The 18180-nt window shown below is 42.4% G+C and overlaps 2 protein-coding genes across 5 annotated transcripts; one reads left to right on the top strand and one right to left on the bottom strand.

Moving 5' to 3' along the window:
* Positions 1-27: 27 nt before the first annotated feature.
* Positions 28-10217, bottom strand: tbc1d13 (TBC1 domain family, member 13). Of its 3 annotated transcripts, XM_019892300.1 has the most exons (14): positions 10137-10217; positions 9220-9266; positions 6353-6518; positions 5247-5320; positions 5124-5164; positions 4914-4975; positions 4385-4484; positions 4146-4228; positions 3849-4008; positions 3174-3384; positions 2809-2972; positions 2459-2619; positions 2316-2373; positions 28-1783 (listed from the first exon to the last, which is right to left on the bottom strand). In XM_019892300.1, the coding sequence occupies exons 3-14, from the start codon at positions 6373-6375 to the stop codon at positions 1718-1720; spliced, it is 1203 nt and encodes a 400-aa protein (XP_019747859.1). In that variant the 5' UTR covers positions 6376-6518; positions 9220-9266; positions 10137-10217; the 3' UTR covers positions 28-1717. The 3 variants fall into 3 exon arrangements, with proteins under 3 accessions (XP_019747859.1, XP_019747860.1, XP_019747858.1); XM_019892301.1 differs by lacking the exons at positions 9220-9266; positions 10137-10217 and adding an exon at positions 6610-6629 and having other exon boundaries at positions 2459-2556; XM_019892299.1 differs by lacking the exons at positions 9220-9266; positions 10137-10217 and adding an exon at positions 6610-6627.
* Positions 7413-18034, top strand: zer1 (zyg-11 related, cell cycle regulator). 2 transcript variants are annotated; one of them, XM_019892278.1, is made up of 17 exons: positions 7413-7810; positions 7895-8026; positions 8799-9016; positions 9130-9280; positions 10072-10526; positions 10759-10932; positions 11009-11123; positions 11794-11940; positions 12042-12215; positions 12444-12659; positions 12741-12782; positions 12950-13069; positions 13190-13305; positions 13591-13779; positions 14158-14255; positions 14438-14540; positions 15181-18034. In XM_019892278.1, the coding sequence occupies exons 3-17, from the start codon at positions 8850-8852 to the stop codon at positions 15266-15268; spliced, it is 2355 nt and encodes a 784-aa protein (XP_019747837.1). In that variant the 5' UTR covers positions 7413-7810; positions 7895-8026; positions 8799-8849; the 3' UTR covers positions 15269-18034. The 2 variants fall into 2 exon arrangements, with proteins under 2 accessions (XP_019747837.1, XP_019747836.1); XM_019892277.1 differs by lacking the exon at positions 7895-8026.
* Positions 18035-18180: the final 146 nt, after the last annotated feature.

Here is an 18180-nt window from a genome sequence, read left to right as displayed (position 1 = left end):
GGTGATACAAATCAACTCCCTGTAAAGTAGGTTACACCATCATTCATTTTAATGCACACCTGAAAACGAGTAAAAACATATATACAAGTATTAACACCGGAGCCATTACAAAATCATGATTATAAAGTTTGAAACATGCAACTCGACAGATTTTACATCAAGTACAGCAGGGGTGTCCAAACTTTTTCGTTTGAGGGCCGCGCAACGAAAAATGGAAGGATGAAAGGACCACTTTAAAATTCTTCAACTTTTTGAAATGTACTAACGTCAGTCAAGAAAGCAATTCTAGATTGTTTTATATTGTCTAGCTAATTTCATCCTCTTTCTGTTAAAGGCAAATCGTTGAGGATTTTTTGGAGTGGACAACAGGCATCTATCTCACAGGTAGAGGTAGATCCAGCTCTCAGACCCCCCAAAAAGAACAAACTGTAGGAAAGTGACCATTTTTTCCCCAAAGAATTTCTTGAGGATCATTCACATGATGTCTTCATAAATCAGCCACAGAGCACAAAGTGGCCGCTGAAAAATGGCCCCTCAGGCCGTAGTTCCGACACCCCCGCGGTAGACCAAGGTTGCCTGCCTTGCTGTGATTTAATCAGTCAGGAACCCGCGAGGAAGCATTTACAAATTAACAAGTGTAATATCCTTCACGGTTATCGCCAAGGTAGGAAAACGTCGAACGTCCCCCAAAAGTGAGTTTTGAACGATTGCACGAAAGGCACAGGAGCCGCAAAGGAAAATTAAGATGGATCACAACAACCTCCCCCCCGGCCCCAGGTGCTCTCTCCTCGAGACAAACCGAAACAAACGTACAAGCCCGTAGTCACATTCTGCCACATCCAGGATGTCGTGTCAAATGTGCAAAGACGAAGACATGTCCCGTCAAAGCTTTCGCTAGAGTTTTCACGTGCGACGTAAACCTGGCTCCGTCAAGTAGCTGTAAAACGTTTGACATGTAAAAATAAATTTACCGCACTGGCGGCATAACATCTTCGGTAGTGTGAATTATCTTGGGATGTCTTTTTCAATCCTTTCAATATTTCATGCGGTCAAGGGCGATCAAGAGGAAAACATTTTGAAATTCATCACAGGGCTAAAGGCACAATGTTATTTTCCAAAACACCTTGTCTGATCACTTCTTAATTACCTTTCAAGTACTGTCAATGATCAGAAAACTATAGACAGGATTCATCACATTTTAAAAACACGCAACAATCAAAAACGTAGGAAAGGGGGGGAAAAAAAAAACATGCGCCCCTGCTCAAACCAACCGAATACGCTTCAAAATGCGAATGCAGTGTTCAAATGTCGACTCCGCTGTTGCACATCTCTGGAATGTTTTCATACCGATTGGTTGGAGCGATGTAACAATGCCTCCTGGTGTCCCCGATGCAAACGTGGTCAGGACAAGTCTCCGCGGGAGAGATGGCTGAGGACAGGGAGGATGACCACGAGGGAGCCGCTCCCCCACAATGCACGAGACGCGTTTTCCACCTCACCGCAAGAGACGACGCTCCATCATTCTCTTCGCGGTCCCCTCGGACCATCATATCAGTCATCCTGTTAAAAGGCAAGTTGTTTTTTTTCCATTTGTTTTTTTGTCCTCCACAACACATGCGTGAAGGGCTTTAAACATAATTGCTAATGCTTTGTCGTTGTTCGGGCTTCCGCTCGATGTCTGACAGGAAGCAGCGGATTGGAAGAGTTATGAAGAGGCTTATGAGTTGTCCTGCAGCTCTTTGGCCTTGGTCAGGATGGTATGGACATCTGAGATGGGGTAATCCTGAGGACAAAATGAAAGCGTTAGCAAGGGCAGCATCTTTTACCTTGGAGAACACCTCGGGATTTACATTCCGTAGTTGTCCCTAAAAATTCGTCGCGTTCTTCCCACCCATGACCGTTCCAGTCTTGACACTTGGTCGTTTTTTTTCTTTGTCGCCCAACGTAAAACGGCCCACGAATCCTCTTGCCGCTTCCTACCAGCGTTATCGTATCTAGTTTTGCTTTTGTTTCGTTTTTGTCTGGAAAAAATATATATTTGTGAGGAAGTGAATGATGACAATTTCTTAGTCCATGAAATTAACACTGGTTTAAAAGCCCGTCGACAAATTGCAATTTTGCTTCAAGATCGGTTTAGACCGGAAATCTTCCCATTTACATTCTGACAGCCAATACGAGCCTTCTCGTTTGGTTTGTTGTGATACAGTACATCTGAGTCTGCTTGGATTTTTGAGGACCGTGAATAAAAGAACACCAGCGGAGAGTTTTCAAATCAATATAGTGAACATTTGTTGCATTTTCCAAAAGACACCCACCTGTAGTAATCTCATATTCACTGTGAAGTCTCCAGCCAGGAGGTTCTCCCGGATCAGTCTGTCAATGTGTGACGTGAAAGAGAAACCGTGAACGTGACGCAGCACAAGTACTCATTTCATCAATGTGGGCTTGAGTGTCTCACATGAGCATGGCACAGCAGACCAGGATGAGGAAGTGGAAGCGGTCCTGGTCAGAAAACAGGGTATCCCAAATGCGGATGACATCTGGTAAGAGGAACTCCTGTGATAGCAACAGGGTCAGCCAGCGGAAGGTGAAGTACTGAGGCTTGATATTCTGTTCTAGCTATGTGCAAGGAAAAAGGAGAAACACACCATTAATGACAAAAAGAATCTTCCCCCCCAATCCATTTCCCCCTTCACCACTCGTGATTGACAGTCCGCGGGCTACCGGTCGATTGCGATGGACATATCGGGCACCCGTGATTTAGGTGGGAAGACAAACTGAACTGAGAACATTTTCTTGTATCCTTACAAGCTTGAAATAGAGCTCCTGGTCTTTTTCTTTGAGCATTGAGTACACACTCTCCATCTTGTATGTTATGCCACACTGGGAATCATCCAGGCTCTTGATGAAATTATCTCTGTTTTCTGACATGAGGTTGGTAAAACAGAAGAATGTGTCTGCTTCTGCATGTTCTGCAACGAAAAAAAAGAACACTATTTCAAGATTACAAATGCAATAAAAAGTCAGTACAATTGTTGACTTTGACCTTCCAGTGGCATCAAATCAACATTTTCACATAATATGAATTACTGTCAAATAACTGTGCCTCAACTAGATGTGTCTGTCCACGGTTCAACAAATTGTTTCACTTGAACGAAATGTTAACCACCTACCTTTCCATTGGCTGTTGGGGTCTGTGGCAAAGGTGTAGTAGATTGGACCAACAATTTCATTCATGCCCTGGACATAAGCAATCCCAGGATTGAGTTTGGCATAGATGAAGAGGATGCGCTCCACCACTTCCCAATGTGCTTCACTCCCGTTGGGCAACACCTCGTATTCATTAGATGGGTACAGGTTCAAAGACTTTCCAGGGGAGCTGACCTTGGAGGACAGATGCAATTCACTCAAGTGACTTTATAGTGTGCAGTTACTGCATCAAAGCTCAAACAAGTGGTTTTGCATCGCAGTTTGCAACGTCAAATGAGCAACTGCTAACTTCTTTACACACGTCACACAAACTTGTTTATGCACAGGTCAGACAATGAGAAGTGGGCTGCAAGAGCTCAAGAAACAGACACACCGTGCCACAATCCAACATCCGGTGGGGAAATGGCACAGCATTTGATTAAAAAGAACACGATGCCAACATTGAAGCATGGTGGTGGTTTTGCGACCGACCACCTGCTAATTTCAGCAAGGAGTCAGTGTTGACATTGCTAAAACTTGATTAGCAAATCATCGCCTTAAAGCTCCAATGGTAAATGTGGAGAGGTCATCTCATTGTGCATAAGTGAGCAAACGTGTTTCCCCAAATACAGTGTATGAAAGAAGAAATTGACACTTACATTAGTTACTCCGCTGCGGTTGCGATTGACCGTTTGTGCTTTCAGGGTGGTTTGTTCCACTCGTCGACGCAATGTCTCATAATCATTCTGAGGGTCTAAGATGAGTTGGCAAGGGTAGTCCGTCGGACGCTGAAAAAAGGCCATGTCTGGATACAGCCTCCTGTCAAATAAAAGCATTTGTATTTTACTGCAGGTGCAAGAAACCCCACATTCAGGAACTCAAGTGAACTTCTGATGTAAGAGTACAAAGAAGATTTTGGAAGAAACAAATATTACAGTATTAATTTAGGTCCATACCTTACATCCTTATCAATTTGAAGTAGAATTTCATTATCTTTGAAATATGTATTCCACCTGCTCTCTGGATTCGGATTTAGAGGCTGAAAACAAAGCAAGAATAAACAAAAACATTCGCTTGATTTGAAACCTTTGTGTGTGATAGATATCTGTGGCTCAGACATCTGTCATGACAGGCATTTGAGCACAAACTGTGAAATGAGTGCCCCATTGCAATCTATTTGGCGATTTAGACTCACATGGTCTTCCATTGTAACGTCTTCTCTGGATAGGCCCAGGTTGGCCTTGGCAATGCCAGGTTGGATGATCATTTCTTTCAGAAACTGTGTATACACCTCCCTGTATGTAGCCAATGAAATGTTTAGGACAATTCGACCTTTTCGAAGAGGTGTGGTATTATTGATATCAAGAGACAAACTAGATTCTGGATGAATCGTTGTCTTTAAACAATATATGTTTAAAATCACAAAATGAATGACCAGCTTTGGAATATTATCTTACACTATTTTCTTCTTCATGACCAACATATAATGAGCTCTGGGATCACTGATCATTAATAGTAAAACACATGAGGATTCAAGTCGGGCATTCATATTAATTGGAATGAGGATTTTTTTTTTTTTTTTTTAACTAAATAGGACAAGACAAATGTAACCAGCTGGGGTTTGTATGTCATATCCAACACCACTGCCATTTCTCTTATTTCCACTGCAATCTCCATCCAATCATAAGCAGTGTTGCATTGAACACGTACAATGTTTAGCCTACCTCTCCTTTTTGAGGAACGAGTCCCATCGTGTCTGATCAAGAGGAAGGTAATTAAGAAGGATCTGAAAAGAGTAGAGTAGAAAGCAGATTTTCTACAAACGTTTGTGAGCAACTTGAAAAGTTCATCAAAAGAGTCATCCATAACTCGATGTTGGGCTGCAGTATAGAGCACGCTGAATAATTGACCTGTGGGTCATAAATGATGCTTACCTTCCAGCTAAGTGCCCGTATGCCTCCTTCAAAGGGAATTCCTGCGATGAATAAAGAAAAGGACGCTCAAGGGCTGTTCGGCAATGACTTATCAGAGCAATAGGACCCAAGACAGAAACTTACCATTGAAGCACAGCTCCCTCAGTGTTTGCAAGTTTATGTTTTCTTCTGTCAAAGCTACTTTGAAGTCCTGTATTCTACGGAAAAACAATGGAGAATGTTTTTATCTGAACTATCCTAATGGAATTGGAAACATGTTGTACATTCTGCATACCCAAATATTTTCAATTTGAGAATATCTACATGATAGACTATACTTCACAGAACTTAAGCACATATATGCACACATGCACATGCAGGATAGACCCTGTACACTTACACATATGGATTGTTCTCAGAGAACTTGATCCAGGTGTGTGACATGTGAACCCAAGAGTAAGCTTGTGCAAAACCAGTTAAAAATGATATATGCTTGAAATCAAACCTTCCTCCAGTGCAATACGAATAAATAAAGATAGTTCACGTTCACTCAGCCCTGGAGATTGTTGAATGCTATAATTTTTTACGACGATGTCACCCATGTTGACACTAAGCACACCACCAATTTGCTATTTGCTAATGGTTAGAGAAATGAAAATATCAAACGTGATTTTGATCTGTTTCTGAATTTATCACGTGCTTATGTCCCGTTATTAATTAAAGCAAGACCTGTAAAAATAAATAAGCACAGAACACAAATACTTATTTGAAGGCAAAATACAAAAAAAATCATTGCAGAAAATGAGGGTACGTCCGACGGAAAACGGATTTGAATGCCAAATAACCACAGTCGGTCGATTCAATTAAACAGAGTCTGACTTTTAGAATTTAGCTTGGAACACGTTTTCAAAAATACACAGTCAGCAAGAGAGCAAAACGTTTGACGTTAGAGGCTCGTGTTAGTTGGATGTTATCAGCTGACATGCTAACGGGAAGCTAGCATCGCTAGCTTGTCAAACGAACACCTAAATATTCGTTTTTGGGACAACACCGCGATTTACTGACTACATACGTTACATTTCAACACAACACGAAAGTGAAATGTAAGCGGTGCGGTCCGCAATAGCTCTTGAATGCAAGTTTAAGGTTCTGCTAGTCCGAATTGTGGTCAGGATGCTTTTGTCACTGTAGTAAATACCGATCGTGTATTGCATGCTATTTTCACGCCCATCATCCCTCGCAGAACGTACCTGTTTTTGTATGCAACGGACATATCTGGGCAAGCGGCGATATTTTCATGCAACTATTTCCAAAAAGGTGCCTGAGAGAAATCGTCCCGTCACTTCCGTCTTCACAACACTGTAAGAAGGCACCACACTACGGTCTACGCACCGCGGTATTCGTGCTTGCACGTGACTGTACAGAGGAGGGGAGGGACATAGTAAGTACGGTACCTTGACTTTCGCGTTTATGTCATTCCGTGACCAAGTTTCGAACTCAATCTTACTTGTATAACAGATTATTTTCCCCATTGATATGCCCTTCTCCAAGTGTCGCAAGACTGCAATCAAGTGGAACCGGAATTATGTGGACATCTATCTGTACTTATGCCCACGTCTGCCTCTGAAAATATAAGACGACCCCCACCCAATACTGTATTTTGGATTGTTCTTCAGTTCCTCTGTGAAAGTGTGGTTTTCTTACCCCTAGTTCGCTGAATGGGTGTCTTAATTAACTGCCACCTTAAATTTAGGTTGCACATTGTTAACATGAAAACCGTGACTGTGACTCATTTGAAAAACATTGAAATCCCTGTTAGCTTGGTGTTAAAAAAAGAATGCTCGTGATTCTAGTGCTACATCTCTACATGTGATTTTGAACATCTGATGCATACTGTAGATGGGAGAGCTTTTACCTTCTTCTGTATGTTGGCAGGGTTGTTATCTTGCATTTTTCTTCACTAATGGAAAGGAACAGGTGCGATTAACTGATAAGAATTAATATAATACAATTCAAGACTCATTAAGTGTGGCAGCGGAACCAAAGGAACAAGCGGATAGTTGCTGACACGGGTGTACAGTCACTGTGTGGAACGTACACACTGATTTATGTTAAAATAACATTTACAAAGAAGTGTCAGGCACGACTATGTATGTGTTTTATTTTATCTCCCTGACTGTGGACGGTCTGATAATGACGCACAGATTCACAGTCAACCCTGGCCACCCCTCACTGAGGTGTTGTGTCACTCTGGCCACCCCACGGAACCATTTCTGGCTAGGGCCCTGTAAAAGCGATGCATCCTGCAGTGCACCATCAACATAATACTGTAGCAGTCGATGCATTTTTAAGTTTGGCACATCAACTCACATTTTTGTTCATTTCTCTAAAACAGGCATAACTGCACCACTGTACACAAGACAAACCTGCAGTACCGCAAACTGATACTGCGTATATAGTCTATATGTGATCTGACTTTTTGGGTACCAAATCTCTTTGCATTGACAATCATGTTTGTTTTTCCACCCCGTGCATAGCAACGCGAGGAAACGAGGAAGAGGAACCGGAGGAAGGGAGGACTTGTAGTAGAAGTAGGAGGAGTCTGTTTGTTGACATCAGAAGAAAACGAAAATCAGATGAGCGAAGACTGGTGATAATAACTCCGTTTCTCGCCTTTAGCCAGACGGAAAGCCTTGGCGAAAGCTAAGGTAGACCATCAGATGACGACTTGCCCACTCAGACACCGCTGACCACTGACTGTTTTCTGTATTTCCACATATGTTTGGGGCTAGCGCTAGCCGCACTGCTACGTTCGCTAACACTGCAGGGAAAGTCATCGTTAGCCCAAAGCTAACGTAACCCGAAATACACAAGTGATGTACACTACCGGCTATTGGAAGCCCAATTCAGAATAACAACTACCTGTAAGTCATTATGAACGCGCAAATAACTGTTCGCTACCCGGTCATATCTGACTCTGTCGCGTTGGTGTTAGTTAAGTAAATTGTTCCACTTCATCGCTAACTAGCTTGTTTGCTAACTTAGTCGCTTTGGATTCATTGCTTTATTGCTAACAACCTCGTAATAGCCCCCAGAAAACGAGGAAAGTATACATTTAACCGAAGTGAACCTGCAAGAGTCCCTTCGCTTAATATTACGTCAATAGATCATATTGTTGTAAATGTTTGAACAAGTTGCAAAGTACCCAACTTCAGTCGTTAACAAGCAGCAAGATGGCCAATGTTGTGTTTTTGCTTGGCATTTAAATTGGAAGTACAGATTCCGCGGAGTGGCTTGTTGTCCTTCACCGCGTGACATTATTTCCCCTTCACACATTCCTTTTTTATGAATAATTTCAACATTAGTCCTATAGATAGAATTTAATGAAACAATGTTTTTTTTTCTTTCTTTCAATGACAAGTGTGCCACTTGCAGCAGCCTTGTGTTTAAACATATAGAGAAGTACTGATTATATTGACACTTATATTCAGCGGTGTTAAAACTTTTTTCCTGCAATATTTACCCCATTATTTTCCATTGTGAAGTTAAGCTCTCCTCTATGTGACTGTAACATGTTTCTTAAGCTCTGGAGGAAAAACAAATGAGCAAAGGTTTGTCAAAATTGTGGTACTGCTCACCCTCACTCAAGTCCTCATCCTCACCATTCATTTAATTTGTCGATACTTGTCTCATCAGGTCCCCTGCACTGCCAAGTCTTGGATCTGAGCCAGACAAAAAGAGGCGAATATGGCAGCCAAAGCAGGAGACAACCCAGACAGCCTCATGACTCTGGCAACGGTATTCTGCCTGAGGAACCTGAGAAAGACGATGTGCTATCAGGGTTCGAGGGACAAGCTCTGCTTGCGCTCAGACATCTTTCTTCCCAGTGAAATCTGTGACAAATTGGTCAACGTGTATGTATATGGCCTTACCACGATGACACGTAGCTCATTTCACTTAGTCAGTTGCGTGTGCCCTGAATGTATTGCAGAGCTCATGCATCCTACGTTTTTGTTTGTTTAAATAGGTACATGGAGTTGGTGCATACAGAGAGTAACTTTGAACCAGAAGAGAACTTTTTCCAACTATTCTCAGAACCTCGGAGCACCAGACTCACCAGGGTGCAGTTGAAAGAAGACTTTGTCCGTGACAGAGACTTGGAGGCTATAAGGAAACAGGTAAAAGGCTGCACTGTATTATTAAATGAAGATCACTTTTCATAATGATTGTTAGGATATAATAGAACGGACCATCTGTGGGGAACTGTGTTTCGTATTTATAAGTACCGTACGTTCACACCTATTTTTATACTCACCTGCTCTGTGTGATTCTGACAACAAAATATGGTTTGGAGTTGAGGTGTATGGATTAATCTATGATCAAATGAATCAACAATTTTATTCATCAATTAATCACTTAGTCCCATTGTTCAACTTGAAAATGTCCAAATCCTCGGATTCAACCTCTCAACAGTCTAGTGATGTCACGGTACCAACATTTTGACTTCGATAATATATACCATGGCAAAAACTTAAAACATAGGTAAAAAAGCAGTGAAATAATAGCTGACAGCTAAACAACTTCAAATTTGTATATGTATTAATTAAGAAAATCACAAGGATATTAATTGGAGTACTTTTGATAAAATAACCCTCAACTTAACTTTATGAGTACAGTACTCGAAAAATAACCACTGCTGCATACATAGTGCTCTGTCTAAATGTCACAAGGTGCGTTTATTGACTTAATGCTGTTTGCGTAAAGTGCTCATCCAAATTTGTTTGGCCGTGTGTGATGTCATGTCAGTTGGGCTTGTGTTCGCGGGTTGCAAGAAATACGCGATTACAAAACGCTTTTGGAGGGTTGACCCCAACACTCAGGAGGAATTATAAATTATTAAAAAAAATAATAATAAATACATTTGTCCTCCATTAAAAGTCCTTAAAATATGTTGAATGTTTTCTTCCAGGACCTGATTGAGCTTCACCTCACGTACTGCAACAGTCTGTCATCCCGCAGCTTGAAAACACTGACCTGCTTCCGCGAGACGCTGGTCTCTCTTTGTCTCTTTGGCTGCAGCAACATCTTCTATCGGAAGGGCGGCGCCCCACTCGCCTGCAATGAAGACACAGAGGATGACGAGGAAGAAAGCCCCGTGTCGAGGCAGGCGTTAAAGACGGACTTTAACTTTCAGGGTTTCAACCGCCTGCGGTTGCTTAACCTGGGTGGCTTACCAGATGAGATGCATGCCGAGACGCTGCTCAAACCCTTGAAATCGCTCACCTCACTAGATCTGTCTAACGTACAGTTACTCGGAACAGCTTTTCTCACTCAGTGGAAAGACAGACTGGCATCTCTTGTTCTCTACAATGTGGACCTTTCAGAAGAGTTGGTCAATACGGTGGTGGAACTTGTCAATCTCAGGTGAGTACCAAGGTCTGCTTGCATTTTTTTCTATGTCTATGTCAGTTGGCGAAAACTTGGTCAACATAGTGCGGATACAATAACAAATTCATGGGTTTTTGCACCCTACTCAGTTTTTTTAAACTCTCATTTTAATACCCGATCAAACGCAAGCTTAGATTAGTTGATAACCAAATAATTGTGTTATTCACTGTCCAAATCCACCAAGAACTCATGAACCTGCATTCCTCAGGCATCTTGACATCTCACGTGAGTGTCGGAGGACCTCCAAGTTTAAGATGACCAGGAAAATCTTGACCGCTATCGTTCAGCGACTGGTCAATCTGGTCTCGCTGGACATCTCGGGTCACATCATGCTTGACAACTGCACAGTTCCACACTTAGAAGAAGCTATGGGTCGGCCGAGGTGGGTAAATAACACAAAACGAAGCAGATATCAGAACCTCTTTCGTGATTTTCTGAGATTATTTTCTCTTCTCCAGTAACGAGCCATGCAAGAGCAGCATCTACCCTTTCCAAGAGCTGAAGAGGCCTCTGCAGTTTTTGGGTTTATACGACACCACCCTTTGTAATGTGACGCATATCCCTGCTTATAAGGTACAACTGACAGAAATGCCTTCAATCTTCTGAAAGTAAGCCGTCTCAAATGCATGATCCTCTCGACTGAATTCAGTGGCGGAGAAGAGGCTGGAAAGCAATTGCAATCCTCAGCATTGGTCACTGCTGTTTATGGACAAAAACACAACAATGTGCCTTTTTTTTTTTTTAAACCCATGTTACCATGCCATCAGCACTAACACAGCCCCATACCATCACAGATGCTGGATTTTCAGCTTTGCATCCAAAGCGGTCCGGATGGTTCTTTTCCTCTTTGGCCTGGAGGACACGACGTCCTCAATTTCCCAAAACAATTGGAAATGTTTTTGCTACTGCCACCTACCCTCATCGACCTTTTGCTAAAGGATACTTCAAAGGTTCTCAATAGGGTTGATCTTCAGGGGAGGATGGAGGCCACACATTTGCATTGACTATTTATAAACATCTTAGAGTAACATCATTTACAGAATCATTTGGAATGTGGTGTGTAGACTGAAGTTGAAAGAAAATCTCTTGAGGGAAATGGCTGCCATTCAGGCAAAGCTGTTTCTGAGGGGACCCTAACACGGAAACAAACGCTCTGACAAAATAAGACAAAAGGTTGCGTGTATTCATAATGCTTATTAACAGCTTTTGTTTTGTGCTTGTTGGTGTTGTGGCGCATTGGCAGGTGACTGGATCAAAGAATGAAGACCAGGTCCTGAATGCTATTGAAGCTTACACCGAGTTTCGACCTGAATTGGCCCACAGAGCCATCAATCAACTGTTTGACATTGCCAGGATACAACATTGTATCCAGCTACTCCGAGCGCTACGGGTATGAGAAGGACATCGACTAATCGACAAAATTCTTTCCACCCCCACCCCCCCAAAAAAAATGTGGCTGTTTACATGACTGCTAAAAATGTCTCATTTCAGCTTGTTATAGCAGCATTGAAGTGCCATAAATACGATAAGAGCATTCAGGTGACAGGTAGCGCTGCGCTCTTTTACCTGACAAACACCGAATACCGCAGTGACCAAAGTGTGCGTCTTCGCCAAGAGGTCATTCGAGTGGTTTTAAATGGAATGGAGCAATACCAGGAGGTCACTGTAAGTGTGCTCTTCTTCCGTTTCTCAGACACAAGGGTCATCCTTCAAACACTTATCTAAATTTTGAAATGTACCTTGCTGTTCAAAGTATCTTCACAAAATAGGAAAAGTATTGACATAAAATTGATTCTTCCCCATAGTGAGGGTGTGTGCTGTGTCATTTGTTTGTTTGATATGATTGTAAATGGAATAATCTTGCCCCCCCCTCCACCACCAACTCAACAAAAGGTTCAAAGGAACTGCTGCTTGACTCTGTGCAACTTCAGCATACCTGAGGAGCTGGAGTTTCAGTATAGTCGGGTCAACCAGCTGCTGCTCAAAATCTTGGAGCCGGCAAGGCAGGACGAATCCATCCAGAGAATCGCTGTGCACCTCTGCAATGCTTTAGTCTGCCAGGTCGACAACCACCATAAGGAAGCTGTGGGAAAAATGGGATTTGTTAAGGTAACATCAAAATTCAGTTTTCCACCCCGCCCCTCTAATATTTCTTCTTGTGAGGTTTCACAAGAAGTCCTTTGTTTCCAGACAATGTTGAACTTGATACAGAAGAAGTTGCAGGATCGATTGGTGAGTTACAATGTCACGGAGTGTGGATCCTGAGATCTCAAAGTTTTCTTTGAAAACCTCAGTATGATTCAGAGGTTTTGAATTCTATGTTCATTGATTTAATGGAAAGTAGATATGCTAGAGCTACAGGCTCAAGAAATCACATTGTGCGTTTTGTTTGCATTCAGTGTGACCAGGTGATGGAGTTTTCTTGGAGTGCTCTGTGGAATATCACCGATGAGACACCAGACAATTGTCAGATGTTCCTCAACTGTCATGGGATGAGTCTCTTTCTGGACTGTCTGAAAGTGAGTGTGGTCCCACAAGTTCCAAAGACTCATAAGGACCTCTCTGATATATCTTTTGCGTTCTTAGTTTTCTTTTATTGTGATTAAAGCTTCTTCTGTCTTTTTGAAACTTAATCGAAGGGGTTTCCAGATAAGCAGGAGCTGCATCGCAACATGCTGGGGCTTCTGGGTAACGTTGCCGAGGTCAAAGCGCTCCGACCAAAGCTGGTGACACCGCAGTTCATCTCTGTTTTCAGGTAACACATTACTGAGGCCAGCGAGGCGTGAAGTCAATTCCTATTTTTGCACATAAAAGTACAAATTCTCTGTTGAAGCGACATACCGGAACAGGTACTCTTGACCAAAGTGCCCTCATGAAAAAGTGCGAATATTTGTTTTGATACCTCTCAAGAAATTTGACAATTGGAAGGCAAAACTTGCATGCACTTCAATTTTTCGAAATGGTATACAATGCCGTACTTCCTTCCTTCAAACATTTGTCATAATAGTCTTTTCTGTTTTCCCCGTCACTCACACGGCAGCAATCTATTAGACAGTAAGGCCGATGGGATCGAGGTGTCATACAATGCATGCGGCGTGCTTTCCCACATCATGTTCGATGGACCAGAACTTTGGTCTATGGAAGAGCCGCTAAGAGACACGGTGATGGACAAAATGTGGGATGCGATTCAGAGCTGGGATGTCAGCTCACGGCGCAACATCAACTACAGGTGACAATATCTTCCTCACCAAGGAAATAACGTGGCCAGCGGATGTTAGTTTACTTAGGTTTTTAATTTTGTCGTTAAAATATACAGTGGAACCTCCACATACAAACCTAATTGGTGATGTGAGCCTGTTTGTAGCCAGTGTGTACACCTTTTCTTTTCCTAGAAAAATGACCTCTGTTAACATACTGTGTATGTAGTGCTGGCACAACCGATTTATGTCAGACATCTAGTGGTGATTGGTAATATTACAACTGAAAATTACAGTCAACACCTGCCTACTCGCATCGCAGTTCAGCAAAATAAAATGTTTTTTAATTAATCAAGAGGCCATGCAGCTGTCATGGGGTTTCCTCCGTTTCAAATGTTCTATTCTCTCAGGTCATTCGAGCCCATTCTGCGACTTCTGCCTCAAAGCATTGCTCCAGTTAGTCAACACTGGGCCACGTGGGCTCTGTACAACCTAGTGTCAGTTTACCGTGAGTATCTTAAGATTCAGCCTACATGTCCAAACATAACATTTCACTTTACTGTGCTTGTTCTTTTCCTCACTTACACACATTGACACACATAGACAGTGGCCTACTGATCTAAATACATTTTTGCGATATCAGGAATAATGTTCGCATTGGTCCAATCTTTGCTCCTGTTCCGTGTGCAGCGAGCAAGTACTGTCCCCTGCTCATAAAAGAAGGAGGAATCAGCCTTTTGGAGAGAGTTTTGGAGTTGGAAAGTTCGCAGCCTGAGACAAAGGATATGGCCCAGTAAGACAATCTTTTTCACACACCCATGCAGTTTACATGTCATCACATCATAAAGTCAAACACAAAAGATGAATAGCTAAACAAAACAACTTCAAACTAAACACAACAGCAAATGGGAAAAAACACACCCAAAAAAGATGAACTAAACAAAACAACAAAAAGCTCCCGACAACAACAAATCCCCAAAACACGTGAACAAATGACTCAACCCAACAACATTTTCCAACCGACTGTGGTCAATATGCGGGGGTGGGCGTGGGATCAGACTCAATAGCTGATTGGACGAGAGGGACAGTACCGGAAATGGGGACTTTACCCTATTTTGCCAGTCCGTCCCCCATCCTCCGGCCGCGACCTGGGCCCCCTTCTGTCATCGTCCCTTCGTCCTTATTCATATAATAATCATCCTCCGTCCCTGTCCTTTTAACGCGCTTCCGTCCCAGATGTGAGGAGGGACCAATTATCTCCATTTCTAAATAAATAAATAAGAAATTGGCCATATTTGGACATAACAATGTTTCTGTTTAACTGCTTCGTTTGTCATTAAAAACACAAAATAGAGCTAAGTAATTCCTTTGCGGAGGATTGCATCATCCCACAGATCTCTGCGGCCAAGTAAATCTCTTCACTTTTCTTTCAGGAAAGTAATGGAGCAGTGCGAGAGCTTTAAGGAAGACCCCATGGAAACAAATCATGCCCAGGAGGTAAACTACGGACAAAGAGGTTGACGCCGCTGAGCCTCGGTATCCGGCAAACATCGAGCAGAACAACCGAAAGCTCCTCGTCATCACCACAAGGGTCAATGTGTGCATTTTCTTATTGTGATTAGTTTTCATTTTGTTGGCAGAACTGTCTCTCTGACCCTTTTCACAGCAGTTTGGGCACCAGCTTAACATATATGACGTCTAGGGGTTAAGGCACGGTGCATGGTGTTTTTACCTTCGCTGCTCACAAGCCTCTCATCTGATGGGATGGGATTGGGGGGTGGGGGGGGTCGTGTGGATGGCTGACTGTTATCGCCCAATGTGTGTTTTGTGAAATATTTCTTGATAGAACATAGCAGCTGGATTGATGCTTGATTCTCGGCGGAAGGAAACAGACACGCTCCGCAGCACACAACAATAACCAGGTAGCATTGACCACGGCGGAGGCTAAAGGTCACGTGGTGTCGTGCAACACCCGCATAAGGTGGCCACCCTCTCCCGGTTAGCTCGCTGAGCTGCGGTCACATGAAGCTGAGCCAAGACGCAAGTAGGCTGATGTTGGCTTGAGGGAAGACTCCGCAGATAGACTTTTTGTTATATATGTAAATATTGTTTGTCCCTTCCTTTTACCGTGTGTATGTTTTATAATATAATTGTAAACAACCACGACTGTACCCTCTATTTAAAATTATTTAGATTGGGCCGGCAAATGTTTCTGTGCATACTCAATCACTCAAACTACGGTTTAACGATCTGTGGTCGCTAAAGGATCGTTTGGATTTAGTTGCGGTGTTTAAAAATGGAACGCTGTCCTTGCTTGCCGTCGGTGCAATCACATTGATTACCTTCATATTTACATTACACATTTGTTGCCTTTTATGTCTGCGTTCACAAATCACAACCAATGACAATTATGTCGGACGGATGGCACGTTTAAGGAAACGATGATTCACACTTCTACTGGTTAATCAGATTGCCGCACTATTGCTCCATTTTCATAAAAAACGAGGAGAATCATTTGGAATGAACACATTTTTTGGAGCAAGCTTTCCCCCCAATCATTTTATTGTTTAGAATGTGAAGGTGTCAAATGAAGATTATCTCGCAAGTAGCTGACATGTTTTGCTCTCACTTGTGGGTGCAGCAGTCCACATACCTGTCTTGTGCGTTGCGTTCACTTCCCGCTCAAGTGTGAGATTGAGTGGTTATCTGGCGACCAGTCGAGGGTGTGGTAAACTGGGTTAGGCTTTAGCTCACCCGTGACCCTGAAGAGCACAAGTGGTCAAGTTATCACACAAGGATTACAAATGTTGCTGTGAAAATGATTGCACCCGTTGTCGAGGTTCAGATTACAAAGCTTTGCAATTACGCCATTCAATTCTGTTTGTCATTTCGGTGGTGGTGAGGAGCCAAAGTGAACATAATCCCTGAATTGTAATTTATTTCTATGTTAGTTGTTTTTTTGCGGGGAGGGGCACGGGGGTTAGGTAAGTTACTGAAAAGCTAAGATTTCCGACCTGCACGATGGAATGTTTTGTTGATGGAATTTTCCCACGTCTCTCAAATACATCAATACATCCATCGGTTTTCTGGAGCGCTTAAGGTCATCAGGGCCACAAGTGAGCTGGAGTTTAACCCGTTGGACTCGGGGCGAGAGGCGGAGCACAACCTGAACTGGTCGTGCCCTTGTACATGCAGATGGAAAAGAAAGATACATGATTACACTGTTAAAAAAAAGTGTGAACTCAAAATTTGAAGTCAACAAATTTTAAATTGGGCACTTCAACAAAATATTTTAAGTTTTGTCAATGTGAAAATGGGCCTTCCCGCATTTTCAACAAAGAATCACGAGTTGACAGAACTAATTGCCTTTTCAATTGCCCCCCCCCTTTGTTCCCATGACTGTCAATAATTTATATTTTAAAGTTGTAGCCTTAAAAAAAAAATACAAGTTGCGTTCTTTAGAGTGTATCGACTAATGATCAAAGTTGCTTAAATGTATGCGTACTGCTCACCGGCAGGAAATAGTGGGGTTTACTATTTATGTGCAGCAATTAAACAATCCTCGCTTCAGAGTCCACTTCCACAGCAATCAATCAACATTCACATCATAGCCACTGGCAGCTGATTTATCCGATGATCGAATGAAAATGCATCCCGGTGTGGGTAGCGGGAACTGGTTCCCAGTATTAACTAAGCTCACAGTGCATCACTGAGTTCTCTTCCTCTAGAACCATTTATATTCATGAGTTCTGAAAGCCATGTCATATCAGTCAAGGATCCACGCTGGCTTTACTAACTACTCTTCTCATGTACAGTTATTTTTGCGGTGACTCAAGGCAGTCTCAAATCTCTAGTCGGCAGTGATCTGAGAAATAAATGCACTTCATGACTTCAATTTTATATTTCTGTGTGTAGGATTCATCACCATTGACAAATATGCTCATAAGGTGGAGTTTTCAGCGATGAGGATCACAATTGCTCAGTTTTCCTAAGCTTTAATAAAGTTGAAAATGTGTCGCGGCGCTGTTGCTACTGTTGAGACGCCGTCTTTCCTGTTCACATATTTGTACTGAAAGTAGAGAAAATCACTTGGGAGTCTCAAACCATTTGTTAGTTTCACCAATCGTCATAAAAAGCCTGCAACTGGTTTCTTCTGTAACGGCAAGTGTAATCCAGATTTGAGTGAACTTCATCCACACGCTATGGATTTTTTTGGTGCCTGATCTAAATTGTACCAGGCCATTAGTGTAAAGGTGAACAAGCAATAAAGATGGAGTGGTAAACAAAGTGTAGTATGTTGTTGTTTTTTTTAATTCGGTTTTAGTATAAATTATTGTTTGTTAGTTTTCGTTAACTATATTAGCCCTGGTTCACACAGCCTCATAATACTGTATTATACTGAGCCCGGATCCACTTATCTGGGCCTTCCAGAA

The sequence above is a fragment of the Hippocampus comes genome, unplaced genomic scaffold (genome assembly GCF_001891065.2).
Source record: "Hippocampus comes isolate QL1 unplaced genomic scaffold, H_comes_QL1_v1.1 scaffold145, whole genome shotgun sequence".
NCBI lineage: Eukaryota > Metazoa > Chordata > Actinopteri > Syngnathiformes > Syngnathidae > Hippocampus > Hippocampus comes.
The sequence above is the reverse complement of the archived record's forward strand: the minus strand, read 5'-3'. Positions and strand labels throughout refer to the sequence as shown.